General features: G+C 46.6%; 1 protein-coding gene across 1 annotated transcript; it reads left to right on the top strand.

Moving 5' to 3' along the window:
• The first annotated feature begins 4727 nt into the window (after positions 1-4727).
• Positions 4728-15922, top strand: LOC114604240 (C-type lectin domain family 4 member A). The gene is made up of 6 exons (XM_028744174.2): positions 4728-5394; positions 8823-8939; positions 9819-9914; positions 11714-11865; positions 12472-12593; positions 14350-15922. The coding sequence occupies exons 1-6, from the start codon at positions 5325-5327 to the stop codon at positions 14513-14515; spliced, it is 723 nt and encodes a 240-aa protein (XP_028600007.2). The 5' UTR covers positions 4728-5324; the 3' UTR covers positions 14516-15922.
• Positions 15923-17917: the final 1995 nt, after the last annotated feature.

Here is a 17917-nt window from a genome sequence, read left to right as displayed (position 1 = left end):
CTCGGGTTGCGAACGTGATCCATGTGGGAGGCACGTTCGCAACCCGCAGTGTTCGCAACTCACATTGCTGCGTCTGCGCACACACAGGTTGTGATTTAGCGCTTCTGCGCATGCACAAGTGCCGAGACCTGGAAGTAACCCATTCCGGTACTTCTGGGTTTCAGTGCATCCATAACCTGAAAATGCTTAAGCTGAAGCATCTGTAACCCGAGGTATGACTGTATGTACCAGTCCTAAGGAACTGGCCAAGTAAGGCAATCAGCATCTGCAGGTCCCTTGACAGACAGGAGAGAAGCCACACTCTTGGATTTCTGTTGGTAGATGCCTCTTCCTGAGATGCTTGTATTATGCTAATCATAGAATCATAGAGACAGAAGGGACCCCAAGGTCATCTAGTCCAACCCCCTGCAATGCAGGAATCTTAGCTCAAGCATCCCTGACAGATGGCCACCTAGCCTCTCCCAGGGAGCAGAGACCGTCTGAACAGCTCTTATTGTCAGAAAGCTCTTCCTGATGTTGAGCCGGAAAAGTCTTTCAAAGCTGCTGCACACCTTTGTTTGGGGTCCTCCCCTCCTTGCAAATGTCAGTGGGAAGGAGGGCTCTGTTTCAACAGAAAAATAAAGATTCCCCCTTTCTTCCAGCTTCCACTCATTCGTCTCCGACTGATAATGGACTTGGGAGGCTTTGAGCCCCTTGGGGAGCTGAGCTGTAAAGGACAACCTCCAATGTTCATGCATCAGAAGGAGCCCAGGAGCCCCATCGGGGCTTACCCTGCGCAGGCTGGTTCCCCCCCCACACAAACACACACACTGGGTTGCAATTTTGTGGGTCAGCTTTGGCTGGGAGAGGCAGCCCCCCCGTTAAGTCTCTGCCAGCCCAATAGTACACCCCCCCCGCCAAGTCCATGGCAGGAGACAGGCAGCAGCACCCAGACCCCAGAGGCTGCCCTTGGGACTGGCGTTCCCACACTGCCGCCTCCGCAACAAAGTCCCCCCCCCCCAGCCGCTTCCTTGGTCCCACAGGAAAGCCAGGCAGGGGCTGCACATCCTGCCCTCCGCCTCTTCCTGCTGCCCCCAACAGACAACCAGGCCTGCAAGCTTCCTCTTCTGACATCGCCCAGGCCCCCACGCAGCCCCCCACCAGCAAAACGCCCAGGAGTTTGAAGGGACCCGAGGACCACGCAGCCAAGGGGTCTAACTCTGCAGGGAAAAGCTTCCTGTCTTTCCTCTGCCCCCTCCCCACCGGAAAGGGATGGTGGCTGCAGGCTCTGCCCCCCGCCTTAACATCTGCAAAATGATTAAGGCTGATACATTGTGTTACAGGATTTTATCTAGGTAACTTCCCTGAGCTGTCAAGTTGAAAGGGTACATTCAGGCATAATATTTGCAACATTTAACAACTTTAAAGATGCCCCCCCCCTGTAATTTCCATAACAGTTGGAAGGACAAAAATATAACCTCCTATGACAACTCCTGCAACCCATGAGCTTTCAGACAAAGATCATGCATGGACAAATGTAAAGATCTTTGGAAAGTATTGATCGAAACCACAGTAACAAACGAATCAATGTATCTTCAAGGGAAAGAATAAGTAGATCCATTTGCATATATAGCTCTGTAGGCTTAATGAGATTCCCACAAAAGATTAGGAAGGCCTTTCTGGTGGTGAGAGCAGTCAGACAGGGGAAGGGGCTTTTAGGGAGAGGTTGGGGGGGGGGCATCTGCCAGGGATGCTTTAGCTGTGAGTCCTGAATTGCTGGGGGTTGGACTGGATGACCTTTGGGTCCCTTCCACCTCTATGATTCCATGACCTTTAAGGGAAGTCACCTCCATCTTCGTCTCAGAGCAGATGCCCACAAGCCCTGGGCGGGAAGAGCCCGAGAGAGAGAGAGCCCGAGAGAGAGAGAGAGAGAGAGAGAGCGAGCAGCCAAGCCCCCTTCACCGCCTGCCCCCCCCGCCAGCCCCCTCTCCCCTCCTCCCTAGGCGGCAGCTCCGCCATGACCACAAACGGCGGCGGCAGCAGCAGCCGCGCGCGGCCCGGGCTCCCCTCGCCGGCCGCGGGAGCCAAGGCGCGCGATAATTTGCTTAAATTATGTCAGCGGCGCCCGGCAGAGCAGCCCTCTCGGCCACGGCAGCCCGGCTCTCCCAGCCCCCGGGGGCCGCCCTCCTCCCTCGCGCACCCGCAGCGCACCCCCAGGAGAGGCGGTGGCGGCAGCAGCAGCCGCGCGCGGCCCGGGCTCCCCTCGCCGGCCGCGGGAGCCAAGGCGCGCGACGAGGGAGCCAAGGCGTGCGATAATTTTTTTAATTATTGGGGGGGCGGAGCCCCCCCAATAAAATTTTTGAGGGGGCTCGGGCCCCCTCAGGCCCCATGGAGTCGGCGCCTATGTTTCAGAACCACCTTCAAAGGCAGCCTTACATATAATGCATTGCAGTAATATAAGAGATTAAAAGGTAAAGGACCCCTGTTGGTTAAATCCAGTTGCAGAGGACTCAGGTTGCGGCGCTCATCTCGCTTTACAGGCAGAGGGTGCTGGCGTTTGTCCACAGACAGCTTTCTAGGTCATGTGGCCAGTAGGACTAAGCCGCTTCTGGCGAACCAGAGCAGCGCACGGAAATGCCGTTTACCTTCCCGCCGAAGCAGTACCTATTTATCTACTTGCACTTTTTGGCGTGCTTTTGAACTGCTAGGTTGGCAGCAGCTGGGACTGAGCAACGGGAGCTCACCCCATTGTGGGGATTCGAACTGCCAACCTTTTGATCAGCAAGTCCAAGAGGCTCAGTGGTTTAGACCACAGCGCCACCCGCGTCCCTTAATCTAAAGAGATTACCAGAGCATTGAAGACAGTGGTTGGGCTATCTCTGTCCAGATAGGGGCACAGCTCTGTCACCAGCTAAAGCTGATGGAAGGTGCTCCAGGCCACCAAGGCCAGCTGAGCCTCAAGCGACAGCAAAGGCTCCAGAAATGACACCGAGCTGCGTACCCACTTTTTCAGAGGGAGTATAAGCCCATCAAGAGCAAACTCTCACCACCTTACCCATAGCAAGGGCTGAAGGTAAGCTTTCCCGGTTGGCGGTGTCTGCCAAGACCTTCAAGATGAGCTCTTCATTCTCCCAACTCCTTATTTATTGGAGGAGGAAGATTGCCAGATGAATTTGCCTGTAGTAAAGGTAAGCACAGAGAGGGAGAGAGAAGGAAAATGATAGAGAAGAGTTTAAAACATTAATCTGGATGCTATGTTGAGCTTAACGGTGGATGGATTCTCAATCTGAAATGGGAGGTTAAAGCATTCTTCAGGTGTTGCGATGCAGTGCATGGGAAACCTGCAATTGGGGGCGGGGGGAGCGCTGGTTCTGCCACTGTTGCCATCCCACTCGTGACAGTGAAGCAGTGCACCTCTTGTGAGGCTTCTCACACATCCTGTAACTTGGAAAAGTGATATCCCTGCAAAAAAAGGGAAATAAGTGGGCCATGCACAACAAATAGTCACATCCATTGCCCAAGTCTTGGAAAGTTCCCCTGAATCAGGGAATTAGCACCGTGGCAGAGGAATAACTTAAATAATGCCCTTTCTCTGCACCTGTCAACGTTACGTCCCACAGGACACTGTTTTAATGATGTGCTGCCATCTGGTGGGCAAATGTGATTCAGTTTAATTCCTTTCTGCATATTGTTTGCCTAGTACAGTGGTACCTCGGTTTAAGAACAGTCCAGTTTAAGAACGATTTGGTTTACAAACTCTGCCAAACCGAAAATAGTGTCTTGGTTTGAGAACTTTACCTTGACCTAAGAATGGAATCCAAATGGTGGAAGGGCACCGGTGGCGCGAGGCCTCATTAGGGAAAGCACACCTCAGTTTAAGAACGGTTTTGGTTTAAGAACGGACTTCCGGAACGGATTAAGTTTGTAAACCGAGGTACCACTGTATATCATTGCATTTTGAAATTTTCCAAGATGACTGTCTAATATGTGCCCCAACCATTATTGTCATTATGTTTCTTACCTGCCTTTCACCTGAAGGTCCCAGGGCGCGTACAACAATATAAAATTCACCATTCATTCAAGATATTTGTCCGGAAAGTCTTTATTTTGCAGTATTACTGAAACATACGGAGCATATTGGCATTTGATGTATCATATTCCCAACATTTATTATTTGCCCCTGGATATATTTGGTTTAGCCTAGCCCAAGTGCCAACAAAACAGAAATTTACAAAACATTATTTAAGAGTAGTACTAAAAGTTTGCTGTGGGACAGTGTGCCACCTCCACTGACAGCTGTAATCTCACAGTCCAGGTTTTCTTCCCATTTAGTTTGATGTGCAGTAGCAGAAGCATCACAGCTCATAGAAAGTCCATGCCCTTTAAAAAGGTAAAGGTAAAGGTACCCCTGCCCGTACGGGCCAGTCTTGACAGACTCTGGGGTTGTGCGCCCATCTCACTTAAGAGGCCAGGGGCCAGCGCTGTCCGCAAACACTTCCGGGTCACGTGGCCAGCGTGACAAGCTGCATCTGGCGAGCCAGAGCCGCACACGGAAACGCCGTTTACCTTCCCGCTGGTAAGCGATCCCTATTTATCTACTTGCACCCGGGAGTGCTTTCGAACTGCTAGGTTGGCAGGCGCTGGGACCGAGCAACGGGAGCACACCCTGCCGCGGGGATTCGAACTGCCGACCTTTACTCAGTAACTTTGATCTTCTTCTTTACCACCAGGCTTTCCACATCTGTAGCATCCCACAATGGGCAATATTTTGTCATTAAGCAATTAGCTATATTTCTTAATTGTAAATATTGAAAAATTGTGGACATGGCCCTCCTATTTCACTGCTTATTTTGTTACAGGATTTAAAATACTCGTTTTTGAAAATACTCCTTATCTCTACCAACCCATAACTACACCATGATTTCAGATGGCCTAAGATAGTCTTGTCTTCCATTTCCTCGTTTTATTCTATTTCTGGTAAACTGACGTTATTTCCGCTTTGCATTGACCAGAAATGTGGCACAATCTGAGGGAAGGGAGGGGTGAGCCCAGGGCAAGGCAGAGACAGTGGCCAATCACTGCGAAGATTGCCTTTTAATTTGGGGGACTGGGCTGGTAGGACTTCCCCTTTCCATCTTGGAAGTTCCTATTTCACTTCAACTCTTGTGGAGCTTTCCAAATGAAGAAGTACTGAAAGAACAAAGACTTCCTAATATGACCCCTCATGGGAGGGAGAGTTAGAAACCCCTTGCTTTAGACGAGCTTTCATTTGTAACCTGTTCTCCAAACCAAATGCAAATCTCTTTCCACCAGTTACACCTTAAGCTTTGAAAAGGACTCTTCCAATGACTTCAGAGGTCACCTATGCTGAAGTGAGGTTCAAGAACAACGGGCCTTCATCTGCTGAACCCAAAGGTAATGATCTGCCGGTGGGGTGCAAGGGCATGTGTGCTGGGGTGTTGGCAACCGAAACGAGCCTCTGGGCGCTTCTTCTCCAGTTGTGTTGTTTTAGGACAGCTTGGCTATAGAATACCCTTTCAGTTTTCTGATCTACTGTTCTATTCAAATTCAGAGCAGGCAGAATTCAGACAAGTGTATACTTTTTTAGTATGGAAACCTAGCAGTGGGAAAACATTGCTGGCTGTTAGAAAATATGGCAGCAGTCTTACAATCTATTTTTTAATTACAAAAAATGCTTATTACAAGATTGAACCACTCCATAGGACCAAAATAATTCTTTCTTGCAACCAACCAACCAACCAACCAATCTGTAAACCCAGGGGTTGGCAACCTAAGGCCCATGGGCCACAAGTGGCCCACGGGGGTCATTTAACCAGCCCATGAGCCACCCACGAACCGAGCCACCTGCTCGGCGAGTCCCCGTGTGCTGCGCTAAACCGGCGCAGCGTGGGGACTCGCTTCCATGGCGCCAGAAGCCATGTCGACGCAGACGCTGGAAATCACGGGCGCACGCACAATCCAGCCCATGGAGGGATCTGGGCCCAGGTGAGGTAAACCTTGCTGACCCCTGTGTAATCCCATTACTCTCTTGGGATATGTGGGAATTTGCCAGTTGGAGGAAACAGTACAGCCTGGATCAGAATAGTGCAGCTTCCTTTGTCAGAGATTAACAAACACACACAGAAACTTGAGGAAGGGAGGTGCATTTATATTTTTGCCACTTGGTTGCCATCCATTCCTTTCTGATAAATGTGAGATTAGAAAATGCTTAAGAAGTAAGATGGAGACCTTCAGGTGTGCCTCACTTTAATGGTCTCTGGTAGATTATTATTACTGGCTGGTGTCGTTATTTCTTAAATTTACACTTTGGACTTAATGATCTCAGCAGAGCTTTCAAGACAACTTGCAAAATAAAAATCCATAAACAAGCCCGATCAAAATTGGTTGGATTGTATGCCATCTGCTCCCACTGACCTCTGCTTCAATGACCTCTGCTGGCCGATGGAAAGGGGGTGCTTCATCGTGGAAGAGACCCTAGGCTTGCCTGGGCAGGCAGTAAGCAGCCACCATCAGATCTTTCATACGCAGTAGAGCAGAAAGCTACAAAACTGGGTGCTTCAAAGCAGGATTCAAAATATCTGCTAGATCCAAAGCCCTTTGGATCCCTGAGGGGCCTGATCTTTGGGCCCCCTCAGCTACATCATCCTGGAGCTAGAGTAGCAAAAAGTTCTAGCAAAATCCTCCCTCCCTGCCAGTTTTCTGCCCTGGCTGGTGAGAGCCATCGAGGGTCTGAGCTGCAGCACTCAATCTTTCAGACTGCCCCCCTGCCAGACCCCATGTAGAAGTGCCTTCCTCCACGTCTAAAAACGCATCACAGAGGTTCTGGACAATGGACTAGGGGTTCTAGGCTAGTCCCCTAAATGTTTCCCTTGCACCTCCTACCCAAAGCCCAGGGAATAAGGCCCGGTGCCCTGATGGGGTCCAAGAGCTCTCCTGGCTTTGGGAAGGACAGCATCCTGTCAGAGGCCTGTTGCCTCCTTCCCAAAGCCCAGGAGGCTTCTCCCCAGGTTAGGGAGGGAAGCGCGATGTTCATGTGCACAATGTCCCCGTCCCCCCGCAAATCTCCCTCATAAGCCTCTGGCCTTCACTGTTCCCCTATGAAAAATTTCACCCCACCCCACTGATTTTCCTAAGAGCTCAAAGGGAATGGTCATGGCAGGCTTTCTGAAGGAGCGATTCTCCAAAGAGGACTCTGCCAAAGGGAAGACCCTGCCTGGTTGGTCTGACATTTGCTAGTCATGGTACCTAGGCCCTTGGGGTGGCTGACTCAGATTGGGGGCAGAAAACCTTTTCCCTGAGGAAAGGTTATCATGCTTAGGGCTTCTTCATTTGGGGAAAAGGCATGATAAGAGGTATATAAAGTGGATATGTGGAAAAAGTGGACATGAATAAGTTTTCCTCCATCTCCAACAATACCAGAACTCAAGGTCATCTTTAGGAAGCTGGCTGGCAAGAGGTTTGGAGCAGACAAGAGTGTACTTCTGCACAGAGTGCATGGCTGAAGTGTGGAAGTCGCGAGCACTAGGTGGGGAAGTAAGACAAATTCACAACGGTAAAGGCCATGTTGTCATATTCAAACTGGGAAAGTGACCTCCATTGAAAGGTGTGACGGCCACGCTTGGCACTGAGTACTGGAGACGGTCTGCCACTGCATACTAGTCTGGGGAGCACGAGGGGAGAGAGCGCTGTTGGCATCTGGCTGTCTGGCCTCTGTGGGAAATGGCTGCTGGATGAGGTGGACTCTTTCTTCCATCTCATGTTCGTATGCCATGGGCTGCTTGCCCATAAAAGTATGGCACTTTAAAACCTTTCTTGGGATTTCCATCTGGAGACACGTAACCTTCAAGAAGATGGCACAAGGAGCCTTTTCCTTTTAGAGCATTCATCAAGCAGACTAGAGAAGCTGCAACTTAACTGGCAAGCATCAAGCAAAAAATGGCTTCAGAGGCAGAAACAGGAATGGTGCACATCTCTTCTGGACTGGTGGGTCTGAGAAATGAACAAAAGGCTATTTTTGGCTAAAAAGCCCCACTTCCCCAATATTCCATACACGCGAATGTGCATGTCAGCTTTTTTGAACACCAGCATTCCACAAATTTCCGGCTGCCAAGCAGAATCAACTTGCATGATGTGCTAATGCCCAGCAGAATTATAGTTAATGGGGAAATACACTCAAAAACCAATTTGCATAAGTGGCCTATAGAGAATTTGTAATCTTCCCCAAAAATCTGCGGGCAGTGGATTTTTAAAAAATGATTCATAGTCACAAGGCATTTGTGTATATGAGAAGTGCAGAGCAGGCACATAAGAAGCTATTTTAGACAGTCATGTCATTGGCCGGCCCCCAGATGTTCTGAACCCCTTGTTCTCATCATCCCCAGCCAACTGTCTTCCCCATGGCCAGAGGTTGGAGGCTCCAACATAATGGGGAGGGTCCCTCTGCTCTAGACCATCTATGCTGACTGGCAGTGATATTCCAGATTTCACAGCCCTAAATGGAAATGTCAGGGATCAAACCTGGGATTTTTGCCTGAAAAACATGTCCTCTACTACTAAGGCATGGTCCTAAGTCATTGCTACTGAGTCATTATGTCCCCCAAGCAACAGAGAGTCTTGTCGCACTTTACAGACGGCTGTTGACATATGGTTTCTAGTGCACAGAACTAGCTTTCCCATAGGTCATTATTCTTCAGCCAGTGTGACTGCGAGTGCAACAGTGATGCAACAGCATGATTAGACATTTTAAGGGTTAACTAGCTTGCACTGAGTGCATTTGAGTAAGTACCCTTTACCTTTGTAATGGTGACATTTTCACTTTTCAGCATCTTCAGGAAGCGAAAAACCACTTAGTACATTCCAGAAATGCAAGCCCTGGTTTCCGTGGGTGGTGTCAGGGTTTTTGATGTTGCTCTTCGTCATCCTTCTTGTTTTCATCATTGGTGAGTAAAAAGCAAACTGAACTTAAGAGAAAGGGGAAGATTCTGCTAAATGGTTGCGTAAAATTTCTGAGTAAAGCAGGGAGAAATAAAGCCTGCTAAATGTAAGTAGACTTAGTAGGTATTCTCTCCCTTTAGCAGAGAGTATGACAGAACCCAAAAGCTCTCCAGCTGACAAATGCCCTTCAAATTGATGAAGTTTGGATCGGACATGTTGTGATGAGGGGTGCACTAACATAATTAAACAGAATCCTCATTCATATTCACTCACTGTTTCCCATCCATTCAGGTAATCTCCTTTTTTAAAAAAAACCTAGCACCAAAAGGTTTGATATATCACTTGCTCTCTTGACCATCATGGCTGATTCAGATTATCCAAAGGGAAGTCACTGGTTTGGTTGAGGATACAGTGAATGCATCATTATGTGAGAGAGTGGTGCCTGCTAATCTTAAATAATCAGTACAGCGGTACTTTGGGTTAAGAACTTAATTCGTTTTGGAGATCTGTTCCTAAGCTGAAACTGTTCTTAACCTGAAGCACCACTTTGGCTAGTGGGGCCTCCCGCTGCTGCTGCCGCTGCACAATTTCTGTTCTCATCCTGAAGCAAAGTTCTTAACCCGAGGTACTATTTCTGGGTTAGCGGAGTCTGTAACCTGAAGCGTATGTAACCCGAGGTACCACTGTAGTTTTTAGTGAACTAGGCAGTGGCAGCTGATCTGGCATTTTTGAATATGTCCGTCCATTCAGGATTTACTGCAGAGGTGCCCAATTCCAGACTGTTCAGGGGTTCATCACTGTGTTAACACCTCCTTCTACGGCCAAGCCTTTTTTCTTGGACTCTGCAGTATTATATGGTGCTGCTGTTCATTCCCTTTTCCCAGTTATCATCAAAGGAAGTCCAAAGAAGGGATTCCTCAAAAGCCAGTTTCAGAAATCAACAGAATGGAATTGCCTCCTGAAGAGACCTGAAGGAAAAGGTGAGTCACTATGAATTAGAGGATCTGATGGGCAACAAAGGAAGCCACCGTAAAGGTAAAGGTAAAGGTACCCCTGCCCGTATGGGCCAGTCTTGCCAGACTCTAGGGTTGTGCGCCCATCTCACTCAAGAGGCCGGGGGCCAGCGCTGTCCGGAGACACTTCCGGGTCACATGGCCAGCGTGACGAAGCTGCTCTGGCGAGCCAGCGCAGCACACGGAAACGCCGTTTACCTTCCTGCCAGTAAGCGGTCCCTATTTATCTACTTGCACCCGGGGCTGCTTTCGAACTGCTAGGTTGGCAGGCGCTGGGACCGAGCAACGGGAGCGCACCCCGCCGCGGGGATTCGAACCGCCGACCTTTCGATCGGCAAGCCCTAGGCGCTGAGGCTTTTACCCACAGCGCCACCCGCGTCAGTATGTGACTAAAGGTTAGACGCTTTAAAATAAAAAGTAGCGAGCCACCCCCTATTTAAAGGAGCCCCTTAAAAGCAGGAATTGATCCAGAAATGCAGTTGGAATAGTCTGCCAAAAAGTTTTTAAAATATATAAGTGGTTTCTTTTTAAAACAACAACAACAACAACAACAACAACAACATTTAAATGTGTCTCACATTAAAATTCCTGAATGTATTTGCCTTGATCCACTCCAGAGGGGCTAATATGTCTGCAAGTTTTACTCACTTCTGCCAAAAGAAAAAAGTTGCATATTCTCCCATAATAAAAGTGGTGGTGATAAAACCACACTTCATTTTTTACTGTGTACTGTTGAGTACTCCCAGAAAAAAGCACTGGTTCCAGTGTTTTGAGAACCACATAACACAAGTGGGAGCTGCAAGGAAATGCTGCAATGTGGCCTGGTCCTCTTCAGTATTCTAGGCAGCTGGCCATGCCCTTTCCCCAAATACTCCATTCCACCCACTTCCCAGTTTTCCACCCATTCTCCCAGACAGTCAGCATTCCAGCAATAAAAAATAAAATAAAAATAAAAATAAATAAATAAATAAATAAATAAATAAATAAATAAATACCCCGCCCATCTGATGACTGGGTTGCCCCAGCTACCCTGGGGTGAATTTGCGGTTCACAAAGCCTGCCAGGTTAGGACTATATCCCCACTGAAAACCCCGTATGGAATCTGAATTATAGTGCCTATCTGAATATGTGAATTCCTGCTGGCGAGTCAAACCCTTGAACAACTAAGAAATAAACATGCAGACTTAACTCCAAGCTGCTTCCCTCACTTATGGGACTTGTCTGTTGATGAGCCCGGAAATCGCTGCTGCAACCTGTGCAATCTCCCAGGCTTCAAAAGGGGAACTGTAGAAGGCTGAATGTTGTCGCGTAGCTTTCAGCTGAGGACAAGTGCCCACTATCTTAATAGCAGTAAATGATGTGGTGCAGTGGTTAGAGCCTACCCTACCTCACATGGCTGTGGTGGGGTTTTGAGGATGGGGAGAACACTGTACGCCACCTTGAACTCCTTTATGCAAAAAGAAGAACAAATGATGGTTCACCAAAGGGAAAGGTGAGTTGAGTGTGCACACTGTGAGCAGCACTCTTTGCACCCCTTTAAATTCTGCATGTCCACTTATTTTCTGCCCCTTCCCTGTGCATATTTTTGAAACAAAACAAAGGATGCGCAATAGTACAAATGGAACGTACAACTTAAAAAGTAGGACAACTTAACGGAATGTGATGAAAAATAGCAAAAGAAAGATCTGGAAAAGGGCTGGGAGAGACCTGTTTCCAGTTGCAACAAGATTTCAGGTTGCTTCTTGTTGTCTCTGCTTTCCTTACAGAACCACAGCTGTCATGCTGCATGGGGGACCTAGAGCAATATGGATCCAGCTGCTACTATTTCTCCAAAGACGAAAGGACCTGGAACAAGAGCAGGGCAGAATGCATGAAGAAGGGCTTCGACTTGGTGATTATAAATTCAGAAGCTGAGCAGGTGAGCTCCGTGGCACAGCATGGGGGTGGCCTCAGGCGCAAAATTGTTAGGGGCGCAAAATGTCAACGCCCAGTGCTGCCTCACTGGGCACCGTTGAGAACAGCTTCTCCATGTGAACCAGGAAGTGACCTCTCCAGGCAATAGAACACTCTTCTTATCACTGCATCTGTTATCTCCTGTGTGATGTGGATGCTTTTAGGAAGTTGAATGCGCATGCGCCGTCCATTTCCCTCCCTCTCCCACTCTGTGTGGTGCTGGGTGAGCTACCGTAGGTCAGCCTTCCCCAACCTGGTGCCCTCCAACATGACCATTGGGCAGGGATGATGGGAGCCGTCCAACAACAACAGAAGGGTTCCAGGCTGGGGAAGCTTGTGCTACATTTATCATGCCTGGAAGCAGCATGTTAGAAGAAGAAGCATTTCTATCTCCCACCACTCAGCTATATTTGTGGTCTTTAGTTGCATTGGTGTTTACATGCTACGACAGGCAGCCTTGGGTTTGGGGTTTGTTTGACACAAAAGGATCCTCAAAGATCTCTGCTCCACAAAGACAGCTAACCTGTATAGACTGCTATTAACTGAAAGTTTGGTTCAAATTTTTGTGCAGGGTTTCCTTACAAACCATACCCAGAACAGTCAAGTGGAAAATTTTTGTATCGGTCTCACAAATCAGAAGGGAACAGATCAATGGCATTGGGTGGATGAGACTCCTCTTGACCCCATGCTAATGTGAGTAATGCTTACATATTAATAGTTATATTTAGCATTTATATTGTGCTTTTCAAATGTGCTTCATAGGCACATTGCAGATTGGGATGGCAGCTGAGGTCGAGCAAATACTGCTTTGTGTTGCAGAAGGCCAGGAGTGCCAGCTTGGCCCTGTGACCGTGGGTGCCCAGGGACATGGGTGTCATGCAGCGTTTACGGGCCTGGCACTGAAATTTGTGAGTGCCTGGCCCTTTCATGGGGAATTTTGTGGGTGCTCAGGCAACCAGGGCCCCAGGGGTTTGGCAGGGAATTTCAAACTCTCCATATTTCCTCTCACCAAACAGTCGTGGGATAGGGATAGCACTGTGACACAACCCTTGTTCTTTATTTTGGTAGTTCACAGCATTCTGGAGTGAATACTTTTTACAAAGTTAGGTGCTAGGGTTTGCTTTCATGTGCAGGAGCTCCAATCAAATCCAATATTATGTGTGTCTTCACAAAAGGCCAAAAAAAGGAACATATTTTCATTTGTGGTGGGAGTGCCCTCAGTCTCAGATGTTCTGGTTCAATTTTTGTTCTTGTTGAAATAAGGAATATTCTTAGAGAACCTGTTCAAGCCATACCTCAAACTTACCGATATTTGAAGGTAGAAAAATTCAGAAATAAAACTATTTACTTTGTTTTACTAGTGGCAGCATGTGCTACTATAGAAGATATTAGAGGAATGGGACATTGGAAAATGGTGGGAGAACAGCTATACAGGAAAAACTTACATGGCGTGTTAGTTTATTGTCTGGTAGGATTAAGCCAGAAAGCTTTGGGGCAATTTGGAGAGATCTTCTTGAAAATACCAACAGGGCACAGCTGCCACACTCCTTGACAGCAGCTTCAGCATATATGTGGAGTATGTGGAAATGGTAGGGTTTTTGTAGAGTTATATTGATAATTGTATGTGTCCCAGTTTCCCCATCTTTTTAGCTCATTTCCTATGTTTATATTCCTTCTGTGACATATAAGATATACTAGTCATCTATATTATTTACATCTACTGTCCATCCAAACATTATTCACCATTTCTCCCCAACTGTCCTTTATTGTTTTCTAAACTATGTGCGAAATTAATAGAGTATTTTTTAAAAGGCAAATAGAGATTTGGTGGGGTGAGGGGGATTGGTGCAATGCGTGGCGTAGCTATATACCTATTTTTCCTTGCCGCCGCCACCACCAACGTACCCATAAACAAGAAATCTACAATCCTGTCACAATATAGAAGTAAAAATAGAGAGAGAGAGGATTACATAAAAAACATATTCACCAGCGCTGGTGTCCCTGGTAGCAATTAGAGAGGCAGCCTGAAGTCATTCAGACTCCAGTCAAGCCGGCTTCTCCAAATTCAGGCAGAGCCAGGTCTATGAGAATATCTTGAGGTAAGTATTTTCTTATTCCATGAGAAGCATATTTACATTGTTATTTTCCTTGGATATGTCCTGCTTGTTCAGCACGATCTTTCTTTGGGGTCCTAAGTCCAAAACATCATTTTTTATGCTTCTATTATCCGTTTGTTGTTGTTCTCCATCTTGGCGTCTGAAAACTAAACTCTCAAAATAGCTCCATTTCTGCCCTTCTTGACTTGTTCGTTGGAGACCTCTTTGATTTCCTGAGAACCCAAAGTTTAATGAGCCTTGGGTATGCCTTGTGATATTTGGACCAATGTACAGGGCTTGTCTATTAAATCCTAGCTTTGCATCCTTCTTTCATTAATTGTCTTCTCTTTCAGGTTCTGGAGAAGCAAGGAACCTAGTAATGTTGATGAAAACTGTGTTGTCATGCATATAGGTAAAGGAAAAGGCAAAAAGATGAAGAATAACTGGAACGATGTCCAGTGTTTAGTGGACGAGCATCATTATGTTTGTGAAACAAATACAGTATCTTTTCCCATTTAAAGGATGATCTAGAGCCAAAAGAACACTTCAAACTATTAATCATGGGCCCCCTGACTGGACAGACTGAATTCATTCTGAGCATGGGCTCCACATGAGAAAGGTGTGCATTCTCATTCCACAACTGTGCTCCAAAAGAAATGTAATGTCTAGAAATTTTCAAATGATAGGGAGAATCCAAAGTTCAGTAGAAAGTGATTAATATGTAGCCGTAGCATGTAGCTCCAGCCCTTACCACGTCTTCTCAGAAGTAAATTCCATTGAATTCAATGAGATTTACCCCTAGGTAAGTGGGATTAGGATTACAGAGTAGGAGTCATTCCTGCAGCAGAATTAATTCTCAAAGTGTTCTCTCTGGCACCATGCCAGGTATCAAGGTGTATGTGTTGAGATATTTCAGCAGGAGCAGCAAGATTTTCAGCAAGGTTTAAAAGTCTACTTTTGTATATAGTGTTACACACCACCCCAATCTCCGAGTGGTGTGAGTTTCTGGGCACTTACCTAGGGTTCGTGTTTCCTTTGAAAATGAGGCACAGCAGAGACTGTGGTGTCTTTAGGATCTATGGTTTATTTACACATATATACAAACTGAGCCTGCAGTGGAGGGGCTCCCAGCTTTACACTCCAAGAGGGTCTTGCTTCTCCCATAGATGCAGCCCTGGTTTCAAACAGACACAGCCATCCTGCCTGTTGCCCTGAAACTTACGTTGCTCTCCCACCCACACAACTCCTGACTCCCAGGCAGCCGCCTAGCTTGCTTCTCCGTTGCATCGCTGCTAACCGACTGAAAAACATTTCCCCCTTCAATCCTGAAACACGACCACTTCTGCCTTTTTCTCCGCTAACTAACACAGAGCTCAGGGAGAAGGGCCCCTCTGCCATCTTTGCTTCTGGCTCATCAGCCTGCCTTTGTTCCCTGCTGATGGCCCCCCTTCTCCCAGGCAATTTCTTGAGCAAGGAAAAACTGATTTGGCCTGTATTTTGGCACTGCTAAACTCAATACCTGGCAGCCCATCTTAATGCTCCAATCATTGATTAAACTCCAACACCCACTAGACCCAGGAATTCAGGGGAGTCAAGGTGCCCACAAACTCATAACAATATTGAAAGATATAAAGATATTGAGCCTATGATGGAGGGGCTCACAGCATTAGCACCCAAGAGGGTCTTGCTTCTTCCAGAGCCGCAGCCTTGGATTCCAGCAGAAATCAAGCCTGGCTCTGCCCAGCCTGCAGCCTGCCATCTTCCATCTTCTAGCTCACCTAACTCCACTCTCAACTCTGAGCTTCGTCTTCTAACTACTGGTGAATGAATGAATGAAACTTTATTTGTGTTAGCCATTGGCCATAGCAATAAAAAAGCATTACGATGTACACAAAACACAATAAAAGTCAATTATAATAAAACACAGTTTAGGGTCCTGAATCATCAGTCAAACAGTGGATCTTATTTTCCCCCAGCTAAAAACCTTGCAACCTTTGCTATCGTCCGCTCCTCTTTATCTGCCAGGAGAAAAGACACTGTGGCAGTGGTTGGACAACCCAGAATGGACAATGAGAGGGGTGAGTTGAGGGAGTTGGCCGTCCATCTGCTATCTAACACAAAGTTCATGACCTCAGCAGGAAGCTGGCTTGGCCATGCCAGAAACTGAATCTTTGCTGGAGTGTGTGATGCTTTACAACTGACTGGCCTTCAGGATATTTGGAAGTAGTGTTGTAAAAGAGTGGCCAATCATTTGTCCTCAGGATGGAGAATTTGCAAATATAAGTTTTAGTGCACAGTTGTAATCAGCAACTGTAGTAGTAATCAACAGCAACAAGACAAACAAAGCCTTTTAAAGGAAGATTAGCTGCCAGAATTTGCTGTTCCTTACTTGGTAAGGATGAGAAAGATCCTGCCTCAGAGGTTTTTGGGTCACTTTTGCATCCACCTTAGAGACCTGGGAGACTCTCTCTCTCTCTCTCTCTCTCTCTCTCTCTCTCTCTCTCTCTCTCTCTCTCTCTCTCTCTCTCTGTGTGTGTGTGTGTGTGTGTGTGGTGTGTGGTGTGTGTTGCCATTTGATACGTTTTTGTAATCTTCAAACTGTCCAGGCAGGGAGGAGAGGGGTGTTGCAAAGCAAGATTTTGCAACCAGGAAGACAGAAGCAGCCATATAGTTATAAACTGGATAATTTGCTTTAATAGCATCAGCCCAGACTATTTGCAGCAGAAGCAAGGAGGAAAGGGGAAAGAGAAACAAAACTCACAACTTGGGAAGGCCACTTGCAGTTCCTTTTTAGTGAGGTTTTAGCGAGTATTAAAGGCTGCTGCTTATTCCAAGAAGGGGAGCAAAGGAAGTGGTGCAGTTCTGTAACTGACAGCTCCAACTTGCAGTGAAGAAATGACTTTACAATGACTAACTGGGCTCTTTCTCTTTGTGAGAGAAAGCCCTGTTGAGAAAGTGGCTGGCTGGGTGCCTCTTCTTGAAAGTTCATAGTGATCATATGCCTTGCCATGAAGTCTGTCAGATGCCAGAATTTTTAGTACACATGATGGTCAAGTGCTACAGTTTTTACACTTGTTGCAACTGGAATCCATATTTTCACTGTCATTAAGCAATAGCTTTAATGCAGCAAGTTTGAAGCAAAAGAATCTGCAAAGTGGTGGTCTGGCCGAAGAAATTCTGCAGCAGAGAAGTTGAAGACAGAGCAGTTATTGGAGAAGACAAAGCTAAGAAGGTGCAGAAGGCAAGTCCAAAGGTGGAAGTAAAAGGAAGAGAGGAAGCAGGCAGCATATTGGTCAGAGAAATTGTCAATATATTTAATATTACTGGTTAGAGTACTCATTCTCAAACTTTTTCCTCTGGGCCACACTTTCAGAATTTTTTTTTTGCTTGCAGCACACCAAATTCTTTATTGCTAAGAAACACATGGGAAAACACAACTAGGCTTGTCCTCAGTATCACTTGATGCCCTTGATTTCCTTTTGAAAATATTTCTATGTGAATTATGCAAATAAATATTTTGATATTATGCTACATTGATTTTCCTTGAATCTTCCTGCCACACCCTTTGAAAACCACTGGGATCGAGCAATCCAACCACAGGTAAATGCTTTTGAAGCCTGTTGATTTTAAACACACAGTTAAACCTCTCCCACTGAAATAAATGAACCTGAAATCAGCTGATTGGATTGTCCTTTCATTCTGCTAAGCCATAAAAAGACTATTGCCACACACAATACAGTTTGAGAGTATTGTGCTATTTATGTTAATATTTTGTCTTGGATAATAAAGCCAAGGCAGGAGGTGGAACTGTAAGGTGTTTGCTCCAGAAAGCAAGAGCTGCTTTAAGATTCATGCATGAAAATATGGACCAGATTGTTCCCTGATATGTTAGCTAGCTGCCAGATTATGAGTTTATGTAGA

This window comes from Podarcis muralis, chromosome 9 (assembly GCF_964188315.1).
Source record: "Podarcis muralis chromosome 9, rPodMur119.hap1.1, whole genome shotgun sequence".
NCBI lineage: Eukaryota > Metazoa > Chordata > Lepidosauria > Squamata > Lacertidae > Podarcis > Podarcis muralis.
This window is presented reverse-complemented; position numbering and strand designations above follow the sequence as displayed.